Raw genomic sequence first — 15,554 nt, 5'->3', positions numbered from 1 at the left:
AGGACATGTTTTTAACCATCACACTCAAACATCTGGTAATACTTAGCTACCTGTAAATATTTTTTACTAAATAAAAAGCCAACTGGATTAAAAGCTGATTGGAAGCTCTGAGCATGTAGGTAGGGTTTGTTGATGGTGAGCATGACTGTAGAGTGATATGACTGGGCTGCTTCACTGGGGAGACCCAGAGGTCAGCATCTTCAGCTATTTTCTCTTGGGATGTTCAGATTTCAGAGAAGGCCCTTGTCAGTCTCTTGCCAAAGTGATAGGAATTGGGTAGGAGAAGGAGCCTGGGTCTCAGTCTTCATCATCACTTTCAGTATGGTTTGCCATCAGCTGTACCTGATTCTCGTCAGACCAGAGACCCTTTATTTTTCTCTCCCTGTAAAGTACACCAGCCTCTGCTGAGGAGGGGGAAGGACAGAAGCTGTCTCCTGGAGAAGGGGATTTAGGCCTCTAAGAGCTTCTTAACGTATTTTCAAGCAATCTTGCTATTTTTGGTCTTATTACGTTAACCCTCATTTCTTTTTTTTTTTTTTTTTGGCAGTACGTGGGTCTCTCACTGCAAAAAGGCCTCTTTTTTTTGGCCTTTGCTGAAAGGCCAAAAAGTGGCCTCTCCCGTTGCAGAGCCTGTGCTCCGGACGCGCAGGCTCAGCGGCCATGGCTCACGGGCCCAGCCGCTCCGCGGCATGTGGGATCTTCCTGGACTGGGGCACGAACCCGTGTGCCCTGCATCGGCAGGCGGACTCTCAACCACTGCGCCACCAGGGAAGCCCAACCCTCATTTCTGAGATATCTAATGCTGCCAATTCTTGAACCTTTTGGGGAGTCCTGTGGAATAAATCAGGTTGCTTCTTACCTTTCCATGCCACCTGTTAAGGATTTGCTCTCTCAAGACTACTAAATCATTTACCACTTAATCTGTTTTCCAGCTTTCAAAATGAGATTTTCGTGCTTTGTTTCTGATTTTTATCCTTGTGGGTTTATGCTTTCTTAGAAAAATCCCTTTCTATTAACTTTAGTGTAATTTCAGAAGGGAGCATAATGCATACACTAATTATGTCATCTTTAACTGGAAGTCCTGCTTAAGCAGATGTAAAAGAAGACAGAATCCTAGATAACATAATCACTCTTAATTTAGGAATTTAGATAAAGTAAATGGCTGTTAACTTGTGACTTTATCACATTTTAAAATTGAACTGCGGAACAACACTCTCCTGTGGTAGATTTGGGGTGGAATGATTGTATCTTAACCATACTTAGAAAGAGTGGCAGACCTGTTTAGCACATAACAGCAGAAAAAAGCCTGAAAGAAACATGAGAAGAATTTTGAAATTTTCTTGCTAAGAAAGCTCAGGTACGAGGCCCTCAGTGCAGTAAGCATGGTTTAAATGGTTTAAAAGACATTTCTCCTTTAAATTGCTTAGATTGCTTGAAGACTTTGTAGACTATCATTCCATGTTCCTCCAAACCAGTTTATGTCTGGCCAGCAAGGATTATAATGACACACAGCTACATTTTAGGATTCTGCCTCTAAAATTAGAGAATAGCATCTCAGGGCTCTACTAAATGGTCTCGTTCTCGTTCTGAAACCTCAGCACAACTGCCACCCCAAAGGATACCCCTCAGGCAAGGACAACATAAGGCTCTGATTCAGGGTCAAAAATACTTCCCTCTACTAGCACCTACACTTAGAAAGGGCTGCAAACACTACCCTCTGTAGCACTAGTAGTGGTAGCAGTAAAAGTAATACCAATGACAACTCTACCACCATCTATATCACCCATTAAACCACCACCTTCTCTTTCTAATGTTCACTGAGCACTACTATGGGACTAGCTAATAAAAAGCCTTTTTATCCTCGTCTCATTTTACCTCCATAGCAGCTCTATGAGGAAAAGACTCATTTTATAGATGAGATAGCTGAGGCTTAGAGATGGTAGTTAACGTAGATCTGAGAGTCAACTCAGGCTGTCTTCAGAGCCTGCACTCTTAAGTGTCATGCCATGCTGGATCAGAGGAAGAAAGACATCTCTGATGTCTTTAAGTCAGATGGGAAGTTGATACATTGATATTTATTAGGCAAGAGCTGGGAACGAGGAAATATTCATGATGCCTGAAAATATGTGTAGGTTGTGAATGAGGAAACAAAATCAAAACCAAAGGAGAAAGTTCGAAGGCTCCAATGCAGCCAAATCACAAAGATCTCTCAGCTTCAACCCTTGTCTAGAGTGTTCTATAGAAACCTATATCAATAATTAAGCAACAGGACACTTACAGAATGTTTGCTGGAAGTGAGATAATGTTGGAGCTTCTGGAGCGATGTTGTAGAAATGAGTTTTTAGAGCTCCACTCACCAGTAGATTATATGCCAGATCAGTTATATTGATGCCCACAATTGCAAACGAGTACCTGTAAAGTGCAAGCCACACCAACTGTATATCACATATGAGAAGTAAGCATTTCAAAAAATGATAATTTGATATTTAAATTGCTATTATCAGAGTGTCAGATTTCCCTTCTCTCCCCAACTTATCAAAACCCTGAATCTTATAAATTACCAGAAAATTTTAATAATATATGCCAAGAGAATTGAGAGTTCATATGCTTTGACTTGGTAATGTCATTCCCAAATATATGAGAGAAAAAAACAGAAAATGGCAAAGCTTTATATACAATAATAGTCATTACAGCATTATTTATATGGCAAAGACATGTAAACTATTCATATATCCTAAAGAAGATGACTGACGAAATAAATTATGGTAATCTCATATAACATATTACAACTAGTAAAAACCATACTTCTAAAGATTATTTAAGCAGGATATAAAACATTGTGTATAGAACAAACCAAGTTTTATTATACACACAAATGTGTAGAAAAACTAGAGTGAAATGCCACAAAATATTAATATGGGTATATTAGAGTAATATGATTATGGTGATTTTTTTTGTTTACTTTCCTATATTTTTGAAATTTTCTATAATAAATCTTATATTACCTTTAAAATGAGGAAAAATTTAACTAGCATCTTAACACTCAGGGTATACTTTCTAGTCCATTTTCTACATGTCTATCTAAAATTAAGTGAAACTGAGTTCTTAAGTCCTCTCTGGTATTATAAATCCAGCACATAAAAAAAAAGGAGTTCTCTGCTCAGAAATATTTTTGGATGAAATGGGGCATTATAAAAAAAGACCTTCTAAAGTAAACTTTTAACTAATAGCCTGATACTTGATAGAAATCCTTAAAAGAAGACTAGCAAATACAATTCCAAATTATGATTTTTGAAAATCATTTCCATACAGTTATAACTTTCTAAACTTCATCACTTGGTCACAGGCAAAGTAGTATCATATAATCATACAAGTAAATACAAAAACATATAAACAGGTCCTTTCCAAAATTCAACTGGATTATGTATTTCCATCAGGACAAGTGCATTTTCATCCTTGTCATTTTTTGCAGTACTCTTCTGACAACCTTTATATATGAAGTCCCACACTCACCCAATTGCTTTATCCATCCTTTTCTTCTCCCATTCTGCTTTGCTGAATTTGCTGAATAAATGAATGAATGAGTAAATAAATAAATAAGACTTCTCTAATTGATACCTGTTCTCCTTTAATGTTTTTGTTAAAACTGTTGACTAGATGTGGGGATGTCTGTAACTCAGTTATCAAACACTAATCAATTTAAATGTTATTAACTAAATAGCCACAATACAATTTATATGGAGCTCAGAAATGGAGTTATTTAAAGCCATGCTACTTATCCCTTATTCACTATAGTACAGCAGTGAGAGACAGACCTAAAGGCCAAACATGCTCTTTTATATTATCCATTAAATATCAAATAATACTTCCTCCTCTAGCAAGATGCCACCTCAGTCATGATTCCCCACTGCATTTTGTTTGGTTTTCCCTCATGGCAATTATCCTACTCAGCCTTATTTGTGATGTCTGGCACACAGCAGATGCCAAATAAATGTTTACTGATAAATAATTGAGTTAGTGAAAAAAAGAAAGAAGGAAAGAATAAAAGGGAGAGAGGGAGGGAGGGAATAAGGGAAGGAGGAACTTATAGGTTTTAAAAATTCTGTTCCAACAAGTGCTGTGGCATTTCCTCTGGCTAAGCTAAGACAGCTAAATCATAGTAGCTCGATTTTAATCAATTTTTATAATTTGAGTTTCTGAATAAGACTGAAGAAAGGGTTCTATAATAAAAGCATTCTGAAAATACTGACTTGCTTTCTATTACTTTGTGTACTTTCTTATTCCCCCTATTCTCACCCACTTCCATACTGCCAATATCTTGTAGGTAGGAACCATGTTGCACTCTTCTTTGTGGCCAATGTGAACTTTCATTCAGTGTTCTACACTAAAAATTGTGGTTAGCCTTGGAATTAAATAAAATTTTAAAACTAGAGTTATTATGAACATTTAGCTTCCATCTAAGTAGGAGAAAGGAGAGTTCTTTATAAAACAGTGCAAACACTACATTAAAAGACATACATGTAACACACACACAACACAGGCCCACAAAAACATGATGCAAAACTGTTATTTTACTATACTTACTTTCTACTCTGTAAATGACTGGCTCTAATTCAAAGTAATTGTCTTTAATTCATGTTAAAATAAGCCACTTCTTTTTAAAGTGCAAGTGCCAATTAACAAACCAACAAGTCAGCCAAAGAGGCATCAGGAGATTTTTACTTAAAAGACTCATATCCAAACTGAAATTAGTTAGATGCGAAATTTAAGAAATTTTATATAAACAAATTTATAAGCACTTATTTTCTCTTCAACAAACCTTTGTAAATACATAGTATCTCTGTATTTTGTTAAATTAAATCTATCTGCATTGGAAATATAAGAAAAGGCCAAATGACCTCCACTCATTTGATTACTTAGGATATCCTGGCCCAAACAGAAGGAATTCCTCTCTTCAGGAAACACACACACAACAAACAAAAATACAAGCCATCAAAATTCTTCTCTTAAACTTGAACCTACTTTTATCTCTCAAGTTACTTCAGAATTCAATAGATTGATCTTCACAAGAGAAATAACATATAATGCTTGCTGAAGGGTAGACAGGAAAGAACTTTCCTTAGTATTTTATGGCATCTCCCTATTCAACACCTGAAATATTCAGGGCCTGAAAGAAACTATGTTGATATCACTATGGGTTAATATATATTTCTTTCAGACATTTGTGAAGGACAGTAGCATTTTCAAAACATTCTGATTTGTATTCAATATTTACCATCAATTTGAAGTGATTAATACTTGAAATTTATCTAGTCAATTTTATTGTAGCTTGAGGGACAAAGTGTGTGCGTGCCCACACAGACACACATACACACACACACAAATACTAGTCTCTTCTTAAATAAGAGTAATCACACCCTCAAATAATTCCTCTCTAGTGGCCAACACAGGATATAAAATTATAAAGCCTTTCTTTGAGAATGGCTCATAGACAAAATCAATCCCTCTCCAATGGTTAATAAAAAAAAATATTTTAAGCTTATTGTCACTTCGCAAGGACCATGGAGGATTCATGTCTTTTAACTGATGCTTCTCCAAGGAATGTCAGTGCACACAGACTCCCCAGCCAATTTTAATCAGAGAGGTTTCAGAGTCTCTACATTACAGAAACATGTAATTCAGACAATGTAGTTAAAAAATTAAAACAGTTTGATTTTAACCATGTGATATATGAAGAAAGAGTTATGATTTTAGTGCTTTTCTCAAATAAAATAAAATGTAAAGAAAATGAAAATTTAAACTTATAAAAAATTATAATTATAAATTTGGAAAGTATAGGATAATTTAATGAATCTTAGCCAATTGAAGCTAGAGTAAGTATAATAGTAAGATGGGAGGGGAGCCACAAAGTCAACCTGTTTATAGATTTTGAGAGTGGTATGATAAAATCTGGGACTTATTTAGCAAACATGAACACTAACAAGATAACCTGTCATGCTGAGGAGAAAAAAGTGATACAAAACTGTGAGTACAAAATAGAACTCCTATAATAAGAGTAACTAAAGCATGTATACACTCTTTATAGTAATACAATTAGAAAGACATTAATAGAAGAGGAGATTTACTCTGTGCAGCAAAATTCCCAGATGAAATGTCCCTCTCTTGGAGTAGATGGGAGCAGAAATGTGTGGTAATGTGTCAGCCTTTAGGTGAAGTTTCAAAATGTTTCTCCAACAGACATGGCTGTAGAAAGGCTCTTTGACATTTTCTATCAGGTCAGTCTAATCTGGTTTTTCCTTCATCAAAACACAGCCCAATGTAATGAACTATATTACATAAAAAGTTGGGAAATGTTTCCTTTTTGAAAATTTTTCATGAATTTATATTACTTTAAAAATTCTTACCCATACTTATTGTAAAATAACATAAAAGCAAGAAAAAACAAAAGCAAAGAAAAATACCTTATTTCCTCTTTAGTGATATCCCTAATGCAATCAGTTAAAGACAAAAATTTAGAAAGGTAAATGAAAATGCAAACAATTTAGAATCTAGAATTTTATTAAGAAAAAAAAAAAAAGAGCCTCAGCAATTTTAGACTTTCTCACTTGGTCCCTGACTTCAAGACTTCCATTCTTCCCTCTATTCCCCCACTGTGGTCCCTTGTCTCTGAACTGTTTCTTCCATACTCTGCTTTCTCCTTCTTTTATGCCCACCTCCTCAATCTTCCTAGACACCAGAGATGTTATCAGCCCCTCAAGTACACATCTCACTTGAACAGTGCCACTTTACATCCTAAATCCTGTAACAAGTACCTGACATTATAACCTTCCTATTCAGCATTTGTCAAAAGGGCTTGTTTGGAAGAGCTTTAAGCCTCACTTCTGGTGGGTTGACCCTCTTGAGAATCTTATCAATAGAGCTATATAGGAGATGAAATTAATTCTACCTAATCCACAAAGCCTAATCCACCTTTCATTTTCAACAATTACCTGCATTTTGGATGAAGAGAATCAGATAGGACCTGCTGTGCTGCTGCAGCATCCCTTTCTGCAAAATACCTGCAGTTGGAGGGAAAGAAAACCATAACTCCATACCTTTTGAATACATTCATTTCAATCCAATTTGAGGCCATTTTGGATTCAGAGATGGACACCAGCATAAGCGTATGTCAGCTCCTGTGTCAGCTCCTCCAGATAATGAACAGCTTTTCATAATAGAATTTTCCAAATATAATGACAGTATAATAGGGTAGTTGTAAAACACACAAATATTTAGGAATGATTCGAGTAGGTTTGAAAATTTAATTATGAACTTTACCATTCCCTAACAAGCCAAAGATATTCTTATTAATGAGGGTTATAGATTCTTGTTAGGAAGGCAGGAGGAGGCCCCTCAGAAGGCAGAAAAAATCTGGATGAAGGGACATGGTAAGAGGCTATGACAGCCAAAGGGCAGAGAAAGGATGAGACTAGAGGAGGTGATAAAAGTTCAAATGTACTTTCTTGGAGAATATTCACGGGGTGTTAGAATTCTGGATGAAAATATCTTATGGAGCTTAGAGATGTTAAAAAAATTCTGTTCTGGGAAGAAAGGGGCAATGAAGTTTCCCTTCCCACATACAAAAAGCTTACATACCCTCAAAAATATATCATAAAAAATACTTCATAAAGACAATTATAAAATACAACTACAGGGGCTTCCCTGGTGGTGCAGTGGTTAAGAGTCTGCCTGCCGATGCAGGGGACGCGGGTTCATGTCCCGGTCCGGAAGATCCCACATGCCGTGGAGCGGCTGGGCCCATAAGCCATGGCCGCTGAGCCTGCACGTCCGGAGCCTGTGCTCCGCAACGGGAGAGGCCACAACAGTGAGAGGCCCGCGTACTGCAAAAAAATAAAAATAAATAAATAAATACAACTACATATAGCATGTATTATTTAATTTGATGTGTATTTCCTGCATATATCTAAAGGATAAAACAACCTCTTAAATTTCCTCTCAGAAAAGTTCAAAGCTAGTCAGCAAATTTAGTAAACATGTCCATGATTATTAATGAAATTGAGTCTCTTCATACTTTTGTTGGTCATTTATGTTTATAGAATAGGTCTGAATTAGAATTAGGTTTCTGTTCACATTTCTTGGTCCAGTATATCTAAAAATGTCCTCAAATAAATAAGCCTACAGATAACAATATACTGGATATAGATCCTTTATCAATTATGTGTCAGTCTTGGCTTTCTTTTCATTTTATTTATGGTGGCTTATAGAAGATTTTGATTTTAATGTGTGAGATTTATTGATTTTTCTTTTACAGTTTGTGCTTTTTTGGTTTTTATCTTTAAGAGATCCCTCTTTACTCACATATCTTAAAGATTTTCTCCTAAAAGTTGTAAATATTTGTTTTTGACATTCAATTTATAAACTGAGGCAAGGTAGAGATTTAATTTAATTTAATTTTCAAATGGAAGGCTAATTGCCTCAGCTCCACTTATTTAAAAGCTCATCCTTTACCCACTTATTTGTAACACCACCTTTGTCATCAAAATTTACCTTTTTATTCACTCACATTACAGAATAGTGTAACATTTAAAACATTTACCAGTGGGGAGGGAGAGAAGGGAAAAAATAGGAGTGGGGGAGTGGGAGGTACAAACTATAGGTATAAGACAGGCTACAAGGATGTATTGTACAACACGGGGAATATAGCTAATACTTTGTAATAACTGTAAATGGAGTGTAATCTTTAAAAATTGTATTAAAAAATTACCATCTTAAAAATAAAAGCATGGGTGATTATTAAACTTCCTAAATTTAAAATAAAAGATCTTAGGGGGAAATGGGTGTCATTAAAAATGCCATTTTTTCTTTTAAAAATATATCACTATCCTCATTAGTAGGGTAGTGTCAAAGGACACAAGAGCCAACCTAAAAGGACTCCTTTTTTCTTGAAAAGTAATGGCTACAAACGACCCAATTTAAGCATGAAAAAAATGAGCACCATTATTAAATCACATAAACATACAAAAACCATACATACAAAAAACATACAAAAAAAAAAAAGTTTGATCACTAACAAGGGGACTAGGGCACCAATTCCTCACTCTGAAAATTGGCAACTTATTTACTTGAGCAGCTGTCCTGCCTATATTTTAATTTATTTATTTTACTTATTTAAAAAAAATTTTGTTTTTGGCTGTGTTGTGCCTTCGTTGCTGCGTGCGGGTTTTCTCTAGTTGGCGGTGAGCGGGGGGCTACTCTTCGTTGCGGTGCGCGGGCTTCTCATCGCGGTGGCTTCTCTTGTTCCAGAGCATGGGCTCTAGGCATGCGGACTTCAGTAGTTGTGGCACGCGGGCTCAGTAGCTGTGGCTCGCAGGCCCTAGAGCGCAGGCTCAGTAGCTGTGGCGCACGGGCTTAGTTGCTCTGCAGCATGTGGGATCTCCCTGGACCAGGGCTCGAACCCGTGTCCCCTGCATTGGCAGGCAGATTCTTAACCACTGTGCCGCCAAGGAAGTCCCCTGCCTATATTTTAGAGAAACCAAATAACCGTATTTAATAAAGGAAACTGTCTTTACAGAATTTTAGGCAACAACTGTGGGAAGAATAACAGAATTAGAAAAGCACTCTTTGCCCAATTAATTGGTTCAGTGAAGATAACTGGAGGAAATGGTTAGATAAAGGGCTGATGGGGACTTTATAATGGAGCCATCAGGCTGTGATTCCTCTGATCCATCTCAGCATAAGACTGAGAGTGGGGATGATGCAGGCCTCCCACCAAGATGTCAACATGAACCTATTCAACTCTTTCTGAGTACCTCTGATTTTCAGGGCATACCGGGGATGGATACAAATGCAAACAGACAAATACAGATTGTGGGATATTTTATAGGACAGTTGACCTAGAATCTTGCATGAATTAATGACATGATGGAGGGGCAAAAGGAGAGGAGGGAGGGGGAGAGACTGATTTAATTAAAAAGGACCAGAGAGCAAAGTAGAAATAGAGACTCAGAGGTAGAAGACAAATGTATGTCTACCAAGAGGGCAAGGTGGGAGGTGAATTGGGAGATTGGGATTGACATATATACACTATTGATACTATGTATAAAATAGATAACTAACAAGAACCTACTGTATAGCTCAGGGAACTCTATGCTCTGTGGTAATCTAAATGGGAAGGAAATCCAAAAATGAGGGGATATATGTATACGTATAGCTGATTCACTTTGCTGTACAAAAGAAACTAACAGAACATTGTAAAGCAACTATACTCCAATAAAAATTAATTAAAGAAAAATAAGATGACCAAAAAAAAAAAAAACGAGAGAGATATAATCACTAAATGCAATGCATAGATCTTACATGGAACTGGATCAGATCAAACCAGCTGTAACAAGACATATTTGAGATAATTGGGTAATTTGAATATAGTCAGGATATAGATGATACCAAGGAATCATTGTTAATTTTGTTAGGTGTAATAATGTCATTGTGGTTAATGTAAGGTAATATTGATGTCTTTTAGAGCTATATATTGAAATATTAGGGTGAAACAACAAACAGCATAGGATTTTCATTAACACACTTCTACCAAAAAAACAAGTGTTGCAATTATTCCAAAATCTCAATAGTTACTGAATTTGGGTGATCAGTGTAAAGGGGGTTCTTTATAATCGTTCCACTGTTTTTGAATATAATTGAAATTTTTCATAACAAAAAGTTAAAAATAAATTTGAGATTTGTTTAAAAGAATCCATGAAGTTTGCCAGATAAAAGGAAGATGGTAGGAGCTTTTTAAATTTTATGAACGTGAGTTCAAATCAGAGGATTTGAATGTTTTCCTGGAGTCTCCTGGGAAGTGGCTTTTGGGACTAATAAATCAACTTTGACATTTCAGTATGAGGAGATCAGAACATCACTTTAAAACTCAACCATTCTTCATTTTACTTACTGCAAATTGTACAGTCCCAAAAGTCCCATTCCTCGAAAATCTGTTTTAGGATCATCACCTTGGAAACCAATTTCACACCACTGCTTAGAAATCCGGGATTCCAGCGGAGTATTGGGCTTCAAGAATTTCCATAACTGAAGAAAAGAAAAAAATTAGCCTGTTGATATACACACATATAATACCTTTCTTATTGACTGAAATTTAGTAAACTACATTATTAGGACGAACTTTGGAAATCTGAATATATGCAAATACATTACAATTGAAGATTTGATTATCTTTCAATTATCTATGACAGCAGCTCTCAAAGTATGTTCAAAAGACTCCTAGGAGGGACCCTAAGACCTTTTCAGAGAGCCTAGGAGGTAAAAACTATCTCATAATAAAACTAAGAGGTTACTTGTCTTTCACTCTCATCTTCTCATAAGAATACAGTGGAATTTTCCAGAGGCTGAATGACATGTGATGATCTCATTGCTCTGAAGGCAATGGAATGTACACTTGTATATTTTGGTGTTTTTAATCTTTCTGTTTTAGCTCCTAAACAGAAATGTGTGTGTGGTGTGTGTGTGTATGTGTATATGTGTGCGTGTGTGTGTTTGTATATATATATATACACACATACATATGTATGTATGTATGTATAAATATATACACATACACACAATCTTCTACAAAAGTTCTTTGGAGTCTTCAAAAATATTTAAGAGAATAAAGGGAAGGGGAGAAGAGGAAAAAATTTGAGGGTATGCATTATTCAAATCCTCAGATGATTATCTCACTTTACAAACAAAACTTTTAGCAGCATTGTTAATAAAAAGAAAAGTGAACTGACGAGTTTCATTTCTCATCTATAACAAGGGTGAAAGTAAACAAGCATCATATAGCTGAATAAAGAAAGATCAGTAGGGAGACCTTCAAGGGGGCAGAAGAGTAAGACGTGGAGATCACCTTCCGCCCCCCCCCCAATACATCAGAAATACATCTGCATGTGGAACATCTCCTACAGAACACCTACTGAACGCTGGCAGAAGACCTCAGACCTCCCAAAATGCAAAAAACTGCCCACGTACCTGGGTAGGGAAAAAGAAAAAACAGAGACAAAAGAATAGGGACGGGACCTGCACCAGTGGGAGGGAGCTGGGAAAATGGAAAAGTTTCCACACACTAGGAAGCCCCTTCACTGGCACAGACGGTGGGAGGCAGGGGTGGGTGGGGGGAGCTTCGGAGCCATGGAAGAGAGCACAGCAACAGGGATGCAGAGAGCAAAGCGGACAGATTCCCGCACAGAGGATCAGTGCCAACCAGCACTCACCAGCCTGAGAGGCTTGTCTGCTCACCCGCCAGGGCGGGTGGGGGCTGGGAGCTGAGGCTCCAGCTTCTGAGGTCAGATCCCAGGGAGAGGACTGGGGTTGACTGTGTGAACATAGCCTGAAGGGAGCTACTGTGCTACAGGTAACCAGGAGTGTGTCCGGGAAAAAGTCTGGAACTGCAGAAGAGGCAAGAGACTTTTTCTTGCCTCTTTGTTTCCTGGTGCGCGAGGAGAGGGGATTAGAAGCGCCACCTAAACGAGCTCCAGAGACTGGTGCGAGCCATGGCTATCAGCGCGGACCTCAGAGACGGGCGTAAGATTCTAAGGCTGCTGCTGCAGCCACCAAGAAGCCTGTGTGCAAGAATAGGTCACTATCCACACCTCCCCTCCCGGGAGCCTGTGCAGCCCGCCACTGCCAGGGTCCCGTGATACAGGGACAACTTCCCCGGGAGAACACACGGCGCACCACAGGCTGTTGCAACGTTATGCCAGCCTCTGCCACGGCAGGCTCGCCCCACATTCCATACCCCTCCCTTCCCCCGCCGCGCCCCCCCACCTGAATGAGCCAGAACCCTCTAATCAGCTGCTACTTTAACCCCGTCCTGCCTGAGCGAAGAACAGACGCCCTCAGGTGTCCTACACGCAAAGGTGGAGCCAAATCCAAAGCTGAACCCCAGGAGCTGTGCAAACAAAGAAGAGAAAGGGAAATCTTTCCCAGCAGCCTCAGGATCAGCAGATTAAATCTCTACGATCAACTTGATGTACACTGCATCTGTGGGATGCCTGACTAGACAACAAATCATCCCAAATTGAGGCGGTGGACTTTGGGAGCAATGACATATATATTTTTTCCTTTTTCTATTTTTGTGAGTGTATATGTGTATAGTTTTACGTGTGATTTTGTCTGTATAGCTTTGCTTTTACCATTTGTCCTAGGGTTATGACTGTCCTTTTTTCTTTTAGTATAGTTTTTAGCACTTGATATCATTGGTGGATTTCTTTTTCGGTTTGGATGCTCACTTCTTTCCGTCTTTCTTTCTCTTCTTTATTACTTTTTAATTTTTTTATTTTTAATAATTATTTTTTATTTTAATAACTTTATTTTATTTTATTTTGCCTTTGTTTCTTTCTTTTTTTCACCCTTTTATTCTGAGCCGTGAGGCTGACAGGGTTTTGGTGCTCCGGGTGGGTGTCAGCCCTGTGCCTCTGACGTGGGAGAGCCGAGTTCAGGACATTGGTACACCAGAGACCCCCCAGTTCCACGTAATATCAAAAATCTCCCAGAGATCTCCATCTTAACGCCAAGACCCAGCTCCACTCAACGACCAGCAAGCTGCAATGCTGGACACCTTATGCCAAACAACTAGCAAGACAGGAACACAACCCTACCCACTAGCACAAAGGCTGCCTAAAAACATAATAAGGTCACAGACACCCCTAAACACACCACCAGATTCAGTCTTGCCCAACAAAAGACAAGATCCAGCCTCATCCACCAGAACACAGGCACTAGTCCCCTCCACCAGGAAGCTGACACAACCCACTGAACCAACTTTAGCCATTGGGGGCAGACACCAAAAATAATGGGAACTACAAACCTGCAGCCTGTGAAAAGGAGACCCCAAACACAGTAAGTTAAGCAAAATGAGAAGACAGAGAAACACACAGCAGATGAAGGAAAAAGGTAAAAACCCACCAGACCAAAAGAATGAAGAAGAAATAGGCAGTCTACCTGAAAAAGATTTCAGCGTAATGATAGTAAAGATGATCCAAAATCTTGGAAATAGGATGGAGAAAATACAAGAAATGTTTAACAAAGACCTAGAAGAACTAAAGAGCAAACAAACAATGATGAACAACACAATAAATGGAACTAAAAATTCTCTAGAAGGAATCAATAGCAGAATAACTGAGGAGGAAGAACAGGTAAGTGACCTGGAAGATAAAATAGTGGAAATAACTATTGCAGAGCAGAATGAAGAAAAAAGAATGAAAAGAATTGAGGACAGTCTCAGAGACCTCTGGGACAACATTAAATGCACCAACATTTGAAGTATAGGGGTCCCAGAAGAAGAAGAGAAAAAGAAAGGGATTGAGAAGATATTTGAAGAGATTATAGTTGAAAACTTCCCTAATATGGGGAAGGAAATAGTCAATCAAGTCAAGGAAGTGCACAGAGTCTCATACAGGATAAATCCAAGGAGAAACACGCAAAGATACATATTAATCAAACTATCAAAAATTCAATACCACGAAAAAATATTAAAAGCAGCAAGGGAAAACAACAAATGACATACAAGGGAATACCCATAAGGTTAACAGCTAATCTTTCAGCAGAAACTCTGCAAGCCAGAAGGAGTGGCAGGACGCATTTAAAGTGATGAAAGGGAAAAACCTACCACCAAGATTACTGTAGCCAGCAAGGATCTCATTCAGATTCAACAGAGAAATTAAAACCTCTACAGACAAGCAAAAGCTAAGAGAATTCAGCACCACCAAACCAGCTTTACAACAAATGCTAAGGGAACTTCTCTAGGCAGGAAACATGACAGAAGGAAAAGACCTACAATAACAAACCTAAAACAATTAGGAAAATGGTCATAGGAACATACATATAAATAATTACCTTAAATGTAAATGGATTAAATGTTCGAACCAAAAGACACAGACTGGTTGAATGGATACAAAAATAAGATCCGTATATATGCTATCTACAAGAGACCCATTTCAGACCTAGGGACACATACAGACTGAAAGTGAAGGGATGGAAAAAGATATTCCATGCAAATGGAAACCAAAAGAAAGCTGGAGTAGCAATTTTCATATCAGACAAAATAGACTTTAAAACAAAGACTATTACAAGAGACAAAGAAGGACACTACATAATGATCAAGGGATCAAGCCAAGAAGAAGATATAACAATTGTAAATATTTATGCACCCAACATAGGAGCACCTCAATACATAAGGCAAATGCTAACAGCCGTAAAAAGGGAAACCGACAGTAACACAATCATACTAGGAGGCTTTAACACCCCATTTCCACCAATGGACAGATCATCAAAAATGAAAATAAATAAGGAAACACAAGTTTTAAATGACACATTAAACAAGATGGACTTAATTGATATTTATAGGACCTTCCATTCAAAAATAACAGAATACACATTCTTCTCAAGTGCTCATGGAGCATTCTCCAGGATAGACCATATCTTGGGTCACAAATCAAGCCTTGGTATATTTAAGAAAATTGAAATCATATCAAGTATCTTTTCTGACAAAAACGCTATGAGACTAG

The 15,554-nt window shown here is 37.8% G+C and overlaps 1 protein-coding gene across 1 annotated transcript in view; it reads right to left on the bottom strand.

The window, feature by feature from the left end:
• Positions 1-15,554, bottom strand: part of ELMOD1 (ELMO domain containing 1) — a 45,610-nt gene that overhangs the window by 8,317 nt on the left and 21,739 nt on the right. The window contains exons 5-9 of the mRNA XM_089915490.1: positions 10,946-11,079; positions 6,990-7,058; positions 6,462-6,485; positions 3,514-3,564; positions 2,279-2,412 (exon numbers count right to left, since the gene is read on the bottom strand). Of these exons, the coding sequence (XP_089771616.1) occupies positions 2,279-2,412; positions 3,514-3,564; positions 6,462-6,485; positions 6,990-7,058; positions 10,946-11,079 (412 nt within the window). The remainder of the gene's footprint in view (positions 1-2,278; positions 2,413-3,513; positions 3,565-6,461; positions 6,486-6,989; positions 7,059-10,945; positions 11,080-15,554) is intronic.

This window comes from Delphinapterus leucas, chromosome 7, assembly GCF_059928025.1.
Source record: "Delphinapterus leucas isolate spDelLeu-1000000601 "Yukka" chromosome 7, BTC_Dleu_Yukka2, whole genome shotgun sequence".
In the NCBI taxonomy this organism is placed as follows: Eukaryota; Metazoa; Chordata; class Mammalia; order Artiodactyla; family Monodontidae; genus Delphinapterus; species Delphinapterus leucas.
This window is presented reverse-complemented; position numbering and strand designations above follow the sequence as displayed.